This window comes from Pseudorca crassidens, chromosome 2, assembly GCF_039906515.1.
Source record: "Pseudorca crassidens isolate mPseCra1 chromosome 2, mPseCra1.hap1, whole genome shotgun sequence".
Taxonomy (NCBI): domain Eukaryota; kingdom Metazoa; phylum Chordata; class Mammalia; order Artiodactyla; family Delphinidae; genus Pseudorca; species Pseudorca crassidens.
In genome coordinates, this window is record NC_090297.1 from 112,058,296 (window position 1) to 112,071,571 (window position 13,276).

At 35.2% G+C, this 13,276-nt stretch overlaps 1 protein-coding gene across 9 annotated transcripts in view; it reads right to left on the reverse strand.

The window, feature by feature from the left end:
* The window catches only part of ASH1L (ASH1 like histone lysine methyltransferase), a 205,285-nt gene that overhangs the window by 58,992 nt on the left and 133,017 nt on the right, over positions 1-13,276 (reverse strand). For all 9 annotated transcript variants that reach the window (XM_067728086.1, XM_067728081.1, XM_067728085.1 and 6 more), the window contains one exon: positions 9,227-9,321. In XM_067728086.1, coding sequence (XP_067584187.1) covers positions 9,227-9,321 — 95 coding nt within the window. The remainder of the gene's footprint in view (positions 1-9,226; positions 9,322-13,276) is intronic.

Here is a 13,276-nt window from a genome sequence, read left to right on the forward strand (position 1 = left end):
TTACCCCTATGGATATGAAGTCATTTCTCTCTCATTGTTTTAAAATTGTTTTGTCTTTAGTATGCTGAAGTTTGATCATGTGTCTCAGCATGGATTTCTTTGACTATATATACCCTGTTCCGGGTTTGCTCATCTTCTTGAATCAGAAGGTTTATGTCTTCTGCCAAATTTGGGAAGTTTTCAAGACATTATTTACTCAAGTACTTTTTTTAATCTCTACCTTCTTTCTTTTCTCCTTCCAGGACACCAAGAACATAAATATTAGCTCTTTTGTCATGGTCCCATAGCCTCCAGTTTGTTTGTTTTTTTAAATGTCTATTTTCTCTTTTGTTCAGATTGGGTAATACTTGTAACACTCCATCACCTACTTCACTGATTCTTTCCTGTATATCTTTCATTCTGCTGTTGAGTCTATCCCCAAGCTTTTAATTTCAGCTACTGCATCTTTCAATTCTAAAAATTATATGTTTTTCCTATTTTTCATTTCTTTGCCAAGGCTTTCTATCTTTTTATGTTTTAAGCATGTTTATAACTGCTTGTTGAAGTGTTTTTTAAAAATCATAATTGTTGTAAAATCTGTCAGATAATTCTAATATCTTGGTGTTGGCATACATTGATGCCTTTTAAAATTCAGTTTGAGATCTCCCAGGTTCCTGGTATGACATATGATTTTCAATTCAAACCTAGACATTTTTGTATTATGTTATGAGATTTTGGGATTTTATATGTACCTCCTGCCCCTAAACATGCATAGCCTACCCTATTATCAACATCCTCCACCAGAGCGGTACATTTGTTAACAACTGAAGAACATATACTGACATATCATTATCACTCAAAGTCCATAGTTTACATCAGTATCTTAGTATTGCATATTCTATGACTTTGAACAAATGTATAATGATATGTATTCACCATTAAGGTATCACAACGAATAGTTTCATTGCCCTAAAAATCCTCTGTGCTCTGTAGATTCATCCTTCCTTCCCCTCAAACCACTGGCAATCACTGATCTTATTAATGTCTCCACAGTTTTGCCTTCCAGAATGTCATTTAGTTGGAATCATACAGTATGTAGCCTTTTCAGATTGGCTTCTTTCATTCAGTACTATGAATTTAAAATTTTTCACTGTCTTTTCATGGCTTGATAGCTATTTCTTTTCAGTGCTGAATAATATTCCACTGTCTGGATGTACCACAGTTTATCCATTCACTTACTGAAAGACATCTTGGTTGCTTTCAAGTTTTGGCAATTATGAATAAAGCTGCTTTAAACATCTGTGTGCAGGTTACTGCACAGGCTTAAGTTTTCAACTTCTTTGGGTAAATACCAAGGAGTTCAATTGTTGGATTGTATGGTAGGAGTGTGTTTAGTTTTTTAATACAATTGATTTTTATATACTGATTTTTTTCCCCCAGTAGTCTTGCTACCAGTTGTAGTAGCTTTTTAGTGCATCTCTTTGGATTTTCTACATACACAATCATGTTATTTGCAAACAGAAACAGTTTGACTTTTTCCTTCCTGATCTTTATGACTTTTATTCATCTTCTTGCCTTACTGCACTGGTAGAACATCCAGAATAATGCTGAAAATAAGTAAATAGAGTGAACATTTTTACTTTCTTTCCAATTTTAGAAGGAAGCATTCAATATCCTATCATTAAGTATGATCTGCTTTTTATTCAATGTAACACTAAGGAAATTCCTTTCTAGTTCTAAGAGTTTATAATCAACTTTGTTCTGTAGTTGTTTTTTTCAACTAAAGTCTTTGTCAGGTTTTCTATCAGGGTTACACTAAGCTTATGAAATGAGTTGGGAATTGTTTCTCCCCTACTTTCACAAAGTGTTTGTGTTAAGACTGGTGTTATTTGTTTCTCAAATATATATAAGAGTTCACAAGGGAAAACCGTTTAGTTCCGGAATTTTTTTTTTTTTTTTTTGGCTGCATTGGGTGTTTGTTGCTGTGCTCGGGCTTTCTCTAGTTTGGAGAGTGGGGGCTACTCTTCCTTGCAGTGCGTGGGCTTCTCACTGCAGTGGCTTCTCCTGTTGCACAGCACGGGCTTTAGGTACACGGGCTTCAGTAGTTGTGGCACACAGGCTCAGGAGTTGTGGCTCACGGGCTCTAGAGCGCAGGCTCAGTAGTTGTGGTGCGCAGACTTAGCTGTTCCGCAGCATGTGAGATCTTCCCGGACCAGGGCTCGAACCCGTGTACCCTGCATTGGCAGGTGGATTCTTAACCACTGCGCCACCAGGGAAGCCCCAGTTCTGGAATTTTTCATGTGAAAGATTTAGTAAGGAACTCAATTTCTTTAAACAATTATAGGATATTCAGATGTTTAATTTCATTTATAAGTTGTATTTTGTAAGGAATTTGCCCATTTCATATATTGTTAAACGTATTGGCATAAAGTTATTTATATTATTAGCCTCTTAATGACTGTAGGACCATTAGTATGGATACTGGTAAATTGTGTTACCTCTTCCTTTGTCTTGATCAGTGCAGCGAGAGGTTATTAATTTTGTTGCTATTTTCAAATCTTTGTTCCCTTATTGTCTGTTTAATATTTTACTGATTTCTGTTCGTTATCATCTACCAGCTTTCTAGAAATCAGTGGGATGGCTTTACTCTTCTCATTGACATTGAGTACAGTCAGTCCTCCATATCTGTGGGTTCTAGGCATCTATGGATTCAACCAAACTTGGATCAAAAATAAATTTTAAAAAATTCCAGAAAATTCCAAAAAGCAAAACTTGAATTTTCCCAGTGCTGGTAACTATATACACAGCATTATAAGTAATCTAGAGATGATTAAAAGTCTACAGGAGGATGTGTGTAGGTTATATGCAAATACTACACCATTTTATATAAGGGACTTGAACATCCTTGGATTTTAATATCTGAGGAGGCTCCTGGAACCAATACCCCACAGATACAGAGGGACAACTTCACTTGGTCATAGTAAACCAAGGGGAGGGGGTATCCACTCTGTGTTAATTATTTCAAAATAAGTATCATTTAATCCTCACAACTCAGGTTGGAAACAGTCTCAACATATAGGTGAAGATGCTGAGATGTAGAGTAGATAATTAACTTGTTCAAGATCACTTAGCTACAAGAGTGTGAAATGAAAAGAGGAGTCTCTTGTGTTTGATTCCAAGGTGTGTTGAGGGTCCCCAAGACCACCTTCAGGTCTGGTGACTCACAGGACTCAGCATATAATCAGACTCATGGCTATATTTTAGTATAGCAAAAAGACACAAAGCAAAATCCATAAAGAGAAAATATACATTGGGCAAAATCTGGAGGGAACCAGGCACAAGTTTACAAAAGTCCTCTCTCAGTAGAGTCATGCAAGATGCAATCTTTGGCAATGTACTGTGACGATACGTGTAAAATGTTGGCTAACAAGAGAGCTCATTAGAAACTCAGCACCCAAGGTTTTAATTCGTGGCTGGTCATTTAGGTACCCTCTACCTAGGATGTACCAAAATTCCATTCTCTTTGAATGAAACCAAGTGTTCAGCAGAAACCATACAGTTTATACATGGTAGGCACAGTAAGACTCTCTTACCATCTAGGGAAAGTTTTATAATAGAGGGAGCTATTTACTATTCAAGTTTCCAGATGCCAGCTAATGACCAACCTTGTAAGCAGGACTTTCTAAGAATAGAAGTCTTAGGTCTGCTATTTTAATTCTTTTCTGCACATAAGGCCTATGTTCTTTCCACTGTATCAGGAAAAGCAGTCAAGATTTGGCCTAAGTCTGAATGACTTATAGGGGCAAATGACAAAAGCTATGTTGAGAAGGATTCTGAATTCTTTTCTGAGCTCACCAGAAAAGGGTATCACGATATATTTCACAACAGCTGTCAGAGTAAAAAGAAGGGCCTACATACTAAGTAATGGATTCTTGTTGACTGATAAGTCTACTGCAAAAACAGCTTCAATTCAGTAATTACCAGTTATTGAATGATTACTCTGTTAGGTACTGTGCTAAGTATTTTACATGCATTATTTTATTTAATATTCATACTAATTTCTATTTTACACTAAAGAATTTGAGGCCTTAAAAAAAAAAAAAAAAGAATTTGAGGCCTTGAGATGTGTCAAGTTGCCCAGGATCACACAGCTAGTAATTGTTGGAGGTGGAATTTGACTCAAGGCCTAACTGATGCCAGAAGCCAAATGTGAAAGCCTATGTCTTCATTTTTCTTGCTCTCATACTCCCCAGAAGATTTTTGAAAAACTATGAATCCCCTTATGCATTTTCATTCTTTTTTTTTTTTTCCTTTGCAATACGCGGGCCTCTCCCGTTGCGGAGCACAGGCTCCGGACGCGCAGGCTCAGCGGCCATGGCTCACGGGCCCAGCCTCTCCGCGGCATGTGGGATCTTCCCGGACCGGGGCACGAACCCGTGTCCCCTGCATCGGCAGGCGGATTCTCAACCACTGCGTCACCAGGGAAGCCCTCCCTTATGCATTTTTAAATGTAAAGTTTAAACAGTTGCAAATGATGTAATATTTGGTTACAGCGTTTAAAAATGATGAAACTGCATACCATAGGGATTTAATACTTATCACTATTCATTAAAAAAGGAATACTCCCTTCTTTAACATTTAGAAAATTAAATCATTTCTTTTTATCCTTGAACATTATTTCTATTTCACTTATTCTGGGGAATTTTATCTTAATATTATATGTTTTTTTGCTTGAAATTCTTTTATTGAACAATCTATCCTCCTACTCTACAAAAAAGTGTTTAACACTAAAAGTAGCTGTGAACATAAAGCTCAAAGCATTAAAAATTTTCTTTTGCATTGTATAATCACTGTAATTTTTATAAATATATGCCTGACCAAACCAACATAAATATAATATACATTTTCAAAATTACAGCTTTATTGGGGCAAAATTCACATACCATAAAATTCAACTTTTTAAAATGTACTATTCAGTGGGTTTTAGTATATGGAGTGTGTAGCCATCACTACAGGATGGTTAATTTTATGTGTCAACTTGGCTGGATCACAGTACACAGATATTTGGTTAAACATGATTCTAGATGTGTCTGTCAAAGTATTTTTTGGATGAGATTAACATGCAAATCAAAAGATTCCAAGGAAAGCAGATTATTCTCCATAATGTGGGTAGAATTCATCCAATCAGATGAAGGACTCAAAAGAATAAAGACTGACTTCCACAGAGTGAATTCTGTCAGTAGACTGCCTTCAGACTCCTTGAGCTGCAAGATCAACTTTTTCCTGGGTCTCCATGCTGCCAGCCTACCTTGCAGATTTTGGACTTGCTAGCCTCCACAACTGCGTAAGCCAAGTCCTTAAAATAAACCTTTCTCCCTATATATCTTATTGGTTGTTTCCTTGGAGACCTCTGACTAATATAATCAACATTATTTGGGAACATTTTCGTCATCCCCAAAAGAAACCTTGTACCCATTAGCAGTCACTCCACATTCTCCCCTACTCCCAGTCCCTGGAAACCATTCATCTACTTTGTGTTTCTATGTATTTGCCTATTCTGGACATTTCATAAAAATGGAATCATAAAACACGTGGTGTTTTGTGACTGTCTTTTTTTTTTTTGTGACTGTCTTCTTTCACAAAGCATAATGTTTTCACGGTTCACCCATGTTGTCACATGTCTCAGTACTTAATTTCTTGTTATTGCCCAATAACATTCCTTTGTGCAGATATATCACATTTTGTTTATGCACAGCATGCGAGATTCCAGTTCCCTGACCAGGGATCATACACCCCTCCCCCCGCCCCAAGTGGAAGCACAGGATCCTAACCATTGGACCACTAGGGAAGTCCTTTGGATGTATGTTTTCAATTCTTTTGGGTATGTATCTAAGCAGCAGTATTGCTAGGTCTTATATTAAGTCTGTGATTAACTTGTTGGGAACTACTAAAATGTTTCCCAAAGAGGTTTACACCACTTCACATTCTTACCAGCAATGTATGAGGGTTCCAGTTTCTTCACACCCTCATTAATCCTTTAATTAAAGCCATCCCAGTGGGTGTGAAGTGATAATCTCATTATGGTTTTGATATCCATTTCCCTAATGACTAATGATGTTGAGCATCTTTTCATGTGCTTATTGACCATTTCTATATCTTTTTCTGGAGAAAGATCAATTCAAATCATTTACTCTTGAAAAGATTCTGTTGTTTGTCTTTTTATTGTTGAATTATAACAGTTCTTTATATATATGGGTTTCTGGATACAAGTCTCTTACTTGATATATGATTTGAAAATGCTTCTCCCTTTCTGTGGGTTGTTTCAGCTTCTTGATGGTGTTCTTTGAAGCACAAAAGTTTTAAATATTGATGAAGTTCAATTTGTCTCTTTTTTTTCTTTTGTTGTACATGATTTTGGTGTCAGACACCTAAGAAATTATTACCTAGTCCAAGGTCACAAAGATTTACTCTTATGCTTTCCTTCTAAGAGTTTTATAATTTTAGCTCTTATATTTAGGTTGATGATCCACTTTGAATTACTTTATCCTTTTGTATGTGCATATTCAGCTATCACAGTAACCATCTGTTGAAAAGACCATGCTTTCCTCATTGAACTGTTGTGGCACTGTTGTAAAAAATCAATTGACTAAGAATGTAAAGGTATAATATACAGTTTGATAAATGAGTATTTATCATAAAAAGTAAATTTTTTTGAAGTGCATTTCTCTAAAGAGATAAAGAAACCTGATTTCATTAAAAATTAAAAAATAAGTATTACCTTCCATTTACTGAATGACTCCATTGATAAGATGCATTATTATTTTATCTGTATAACTATTTTATTCACATAACTAATATCGCAAAGACAGAGATGAACCTAGGTCTGGCTGACTCAAAGTCAGGCTCTTTGTTTACATGATACTGGAAGTGACCTGTTTGAAACAGCTGACTGGCCTCCCTCCCTATCCTAATCATAAATTATTATCTGAACAACAAAACAGCACTGTCCAGAAAAAAAATTTTTATCCTGTAACAGCCTGATTTTATGTCTTGTTTCACAAGAAAAAAGCCCCACTAACTTGGATAGGTTTTTCCATTATTTACTTAATTTGCAGACTACTGAGTACAGATTAGTCTTAGTAAGAGACTAAAGTGGGGATTTAGAGAGAGAAAACCTTTATTTAAATTAAGGGATTTCCATTCTGGACCTCTTAACCACTATTCATGCCAGATATGTGACAGAAATATTGGCCTATCCATTATTCATCTCATCTCCCTTGGAATTAACTGACTCTATCACCCCCTTGAATAGTCAGAGCTTCTTTCCAAAATTTGAGTTATGAATTAGCCAATTTCCCATCCAGAACAAAACCAGTGAGACCAAAATGGTCATGTTTTCCTTTACACAGAATTTTTAAAATTACCTCTTATTTTCAAAGCCTTTTTATCATTAGCACGTTCTAGGAAATAGCTAAATCTGCTGAGAACCTTCTTCCACTGCTATGACCTCACTACTAAAAACAAAAGGCTCTTTCAAAAGAGCTTTGGCACTAAGCCCAGAGAATACGGAATTTACTCTTACCTTTTTTAAGTAAGCAATAGTACAGTTATCTAGCTGAGAATTAAACCTTGTAATGCTTGTTGTACTTAAACTATTCTCTAGCCACCCAATACAGAATAATTAAAGCAAACAAATCTCTATTGCAGAACTTGTCTACCCCTGTTGCTTTAAATACATTGCTGGTGCTGGGCCCTCTGGGGAGAAAAAAGGAACTAGATAATCATAACACACAGAAAAGCCCCATAGTCAAGAGAGTCAAGAGTCATAGTTGAAGAGAACACTAAAAGCACTGGATCAACATCTACTACACAAATAAGCTGTTCCTGGAAAAAAAAATTCTCATCCTATATTCAATTATGTATTCTAATTTCTCCTTTTCTTTCACTGTATAACCAATATTTGTTAAACTTCTATTATGTACGAAGCATGGGGAAATCAAAGGAGAATAAGAAAGACAAATGATCCTGTGCTCCTAGAGCTTATAATCTGGTGGAGGAGACATTACTAAATGAGTAAACAAATATAGTAATTATAGATTACAGAAAGAAGTAAACAGGGTGCTCTGATACAGACTTGATATAGAGGAAGGAACCCTCTTTTGTAGGATAATCAGCAAAAAAATTTTAAAGAAAATAATATTTAAGCTGGTACTGACATTTAGCTCATCCTCAAAGGATGAGAAGAAATCCACCATGAGAAGTTTGAAGAAGAGCTTTGCAGGCAATGGTAATAATAAGCATAATGATCTTTTGGTTGGAAAGAGTTTGGTATGGTCTAGAATCTGAAAGAAGGCCAGCATGACACACAATACAGTGATTATAAGGGAAATATGGGAAACAACAGAGGCAGAAAAATGAGGTAGTCAGGAACCAGATCATTCCCAAGAGTTGGGGTAAGGAGTTTATAGTTTAATGGTGAACAGTGGAAGGTTTTAAGTACGATTTAGTTTAAGTTATAAAATCATTTCCCTTTTTACTGTGTGGAGAGTAGATTGGAAGGGAGCAAGAATGGAAGTGGACAGATCTTTTAGAAAGCTATTGCAATGGCCTGAGCAAAAGATAATAGTGGCATGGACTTGAATACTGACAATGGAATTTGAAGAGAAGTAGGATATATTTCAAGGACGAAAATAACAGAACTTGTAGATGGATTGGATGAGGCCAATCCAGGAAATCCAGGATGCCTTCTAGGTACACTTTACTTATCTGATAAGCTCAACAGTATGATCCTGGAAGGTATTATTATTGAAATGCTAAACAAAGACTTGAATTTTCTCCAAAAATAAATAGAGAGATAAATCTTGATCAATTTTCAAGCATATAAACGATCAGAAAAAGCAGTGGGCCCTTTTCCTTTGATTATTACATATCCACAAATCATCTCCCTTTGAACACAGAAAACACTTGAAACTGAAGTAATGAATAGTTGGGTTTTCCTAGATGATTTACTTAGAGAATCAAATGTTACAGATATAGTGTTTATTGAAACTCCGGTGAATAAGATTTACGTCATTTTGACCCCTAGACAGCAAAAGGGTTTGCAAAATTCTTCAGAGTACCTATAATTAAATGGTAACGACTTGACCCCACTGGAGATGTAGAAATAATAAGAACACAAAGACATTTCACCCAAACTCAAGAAATACCATTTCCTCTCAGTAATATATTGTGTATACTGAGTACTCACCGACATGAATGGGGGCTGGGAATAATCCATATTCATGCTCTCCCGGAGTGTATTCCAGCTTCTCTTTCTTTAATTGGATCAATCGGCTCTTTGGGCTGTGATTAGAAAAGAATGGAAAACAGTGAGAGGCAATGAAATTTCCTCTTGTGGTAAAATAGAAAAAAAAAATCACTCTATCGAATATTTGTTTTAGTGGTGATCATTTTGTAATGTATAGAAATATTGAATCACTATGTTGTACCTCTGGAACTAACATAGTGTTGTAGGTCAATTATACTCAATTTAAGAGAATGCGATACTATTTTCAGTTAAAAATCACCTTTATAAATATAATAAGGAATGAACTTGGCTTCACAGTAATTTATGCAAAAATACTGGGGGGCTTTAATTAATTAAAAAATGTTTATGTAATCCAATTGAGCTATAGATAAGATTTCATAAAGTAAGCAAAATTCCAAATTCACAATTTAGAGTGATAATTATTTTAAAGTGTAGCTACAAAAGTATGTTATTTTTCTATAATTCTGATCCCAAACTAGTCATTTCATGTGACTCTTATAAAAAGGGACAAAGAAAATTAACAATAACAAATGGTTTATGTGCATGAACTATTTTGTGTGACTTCTCCTACATGTCAAAAATAGTTGACTTATATACATATCTGGTTTGTAAATAAAATTGTGAATAGGAGAAAAAAAGAGTATTTGTTTTAACAGTGGCTTAAACCTTAAACCCATGTTTTTGGGGGGGAGGGATATTATGTATTTTCGTATATTTTTAAAATCCGAATTTCTGAAATTGTCTTTTAGGAATTATACATAAGATGCATTCTCCAATGCATCTCCAATGCACTAGCATTCTCCAACAGTTTTGCAGAAGGAACCTAAATTTCAGATCTGATCATAATGACTGCCTTATATTTGGTTAGTGATTTATAGTTTATAAAGTACTTTCACACATTATTATTTATGTCAATCCCGTGAAGTAGGTAAGAAATGTTAACTCTAGTTTACAGATTTGAAAACTGATGCTCTACAAAGCTAACTGACTTGCTTTAATTTTTGTAGCTGGCAAGGAGATTCAAGATGAAAACCGTAGTTTCTTGCTAAACTCCTATTCATTTACTATTCTTTTTATTTTAATCCACCATGTCCCATCAGCTTTTACCTCTTCCACTCATCTTACTGGGTCTGCGTTCCTAATGTTTGTTATGAGATCAAAACCTGACGAGATTTCACAGATACATGAAAGGAAGGGAAAAAAATGGAGGAAAAAGGAAATGAGAAAGAGGAGAGCCTCATTCAGTCGACTCTGATTTTATTTTGGCTTAAAGTTCCAGTAAATAAAGCAAGGTGGATATATTTCTTTCATGAATTATGACATACTGCCTTTCAAAAAACAAGTCTAGTCTATTATATCTTGTAACAAGTAGGTATGTTAATACACACTTTGCAGATGAGAAAATTGAGACCCAAAGAAGTTATTTATAGAATCTTTAGTTCTTATTTGAAGACTGGTTCTTTCTAGTGGATCATTCATTTATTTATTCAACAATTACTGAGCACTCATTAAGTCCAGGCCCTGTTCCAAGTACTAAGAAACAGTGGGGAAAAAGATAGTTTACTTGGGTAGATATACAATAAGGAAATAAGAAAAACTAAGAAAATGAAAAAAAAAAACCAACCCAGAAAATAATAAATGCTAGGCAAATAATTAAAATGTGATGAATAACAAGTAATTTGGGAAGGCTTTTCTAAGGAAGTGACATTAAGCTAAAATGTAAATGTTACTGATACTCAGGAGAGGATCTGGGAAATGGAGGAAGATCAGGCAGAGGAAATAGCTGGTATAAGACGAAAGTTTAAATGAGATTGGAGAATTAGAAGAAATGAAAAGAGGCTGAAGCAGTCCAGGTAAAGTTAGAAACTAAGTCATGTAAAAGTTTAAAGGCAGTGGTAAGTAGTTTGGGGGACAGTTACAAAGAAGGAAAGGAAAGATGCTAGACTGTTCTACTTATATCTAAAGACCACTTTTCTCATTTTAAAAACGTGGCCCTCAAAAATGATTGTGAACACAAAGATGAATTTTTTAACCAACTAAAAACTATATTTCTTCATCATCAAAGTCAAATAGATCAAGAAAACAACTGTGTCTAGAACCAAGCACTCAGCATGAAAGAAAATTTGGTGTACACCTTGATTCAAGACATATCCAAACTACTTAAAGAAATAACATAAAAGTTTTCATTTAGCTAACAAAGGAATGGAAGCAAAACTGGTATTTTACCCTGGTGCCAACAGGGTAAGCAAGCATATAGGGGGCAGTAGTCGCGAAAGAAAATATCTGGCACCCTGAAGTGAACAGACATGCAAAATCACAAAAAAATTCAGGGTCACCTGCATAGTTTTACGCCCTCAAATAAATGAAACCTTGAATATATCCTATCAATTACCAACTGATTCCCTAAAAAACTCAAATTTATCCTTGATTTTGCAATGCTGATACCTAAGATGCATGACATCATTATGGATATGATAATCATGTGAGAAACTGTTTTCCTAGTTCTTAGCCAAGTCTGACTTTGGTTCTAATTTAGACATAACCATTTATTTCCCTGTTGGTTACAACAACATGGAAAGCTCTCTCATTGTTTTAAATACTCCATTCTGTGTGAGCTCTGAGGAGTGGTATATTAAGAGAGAGAATTTGGTTGTCTCTGTCAGTTTGTCTTGTAGATTCTGAACATTCCTGGCATTTTCTGTGGTATTCATTTGTGTGCCACTATCAGTTCAAATCACAGGAGAAAATTTTTATACTTGTAGGAATGAAGAGTAGTCATTTCAGATACAAAACTGCCGAAACTTACAGTAGGCTGGACAGCAAAAAAAAAAAAGTTGCTGTGACAGGTGTTTACTCTAGCCTATGGCTGAAGTTGCAAAAATGAGACTACTAGTGCTATATTTAAGTGTGTAAATGAAAAAAACTCTTTTGCCTTTATTGTCAAAAGAAGTTAGTTTGCCTTTCACAATGTTCTATTTATAAATGTAACCAATTCAGTATTTGTGGCCAACTTTCTCTCTCTTCGGTAGATTATGAGTTTTAATAATTTATCATTTGGATAAGAGGATATCTAATTAAAACAGGCAAATCCACAATCATATGGGAGAAAAATATATGATTATTTAAGGAAAAATACAAAAAGTTAGTGTTCCTAATAATCATTAATTGGTATTATGCAATTAATGCTATTATGTTTATCTTAAATATTGTCTACAGTCATTTCTTGGCTTTAGGTATTTATCACCTTATTTTCAAAACTTGTCAACTCTAATCTAGGCCCAAAACTCAAATTAATAAAACTATTAAGATGTCTTTTTTTTTTTTTAAACATCTTTATTGGAGTATAATTGCTTTACAATGGTATGTCAGTTTCAGCTTCACAACAAAATGAATCAGTTATATATATACATATGTTCCCATATCTCTTCCCGCGTGCGTCTCCCTCCCTCCCACCCTCCCTATCCCACCCCTCCAGGCGGTCACAAAACACCGAGCTGATCTCCCTGTGCTATGCGGCTGCTTCCCACTAGCTATCTACCTTACGTTTGGTAGTGTATACATGTCCATGCCTCTTTATCGCTTTGTCACCGTTTACCCTTCCCCCTCCCCATAGCCTCAAGTCCATTCTCTAGTAAGTCTGTGTCTTTATTCCTGTTTCACCCCTAGGTTTTTCATGACATTTTTTTTTTCTTAAATTCCATATATATGTGTTAGCATACGGTATTTGTCTCTCTCTTTCTGACTTACTTCACTCTGTATGACAGACTCTAGGTCTATCCACCTCATTACAAATAGCTCAATTTCATCTCTTTTTATGGCTGAGTAATATTCCATTGTATATATGTGCCACATCTTCTTTATCCATTCATCCGATGATGGACACTTAGGTTGTTTCCATCTCTGGGCTATTGTAAATAGAGCTGCAATGAACATTTTGGTACATGACTCTTTTTGAATTATGGTTTTCTCAGGGTATATGCCCAGTAGTGG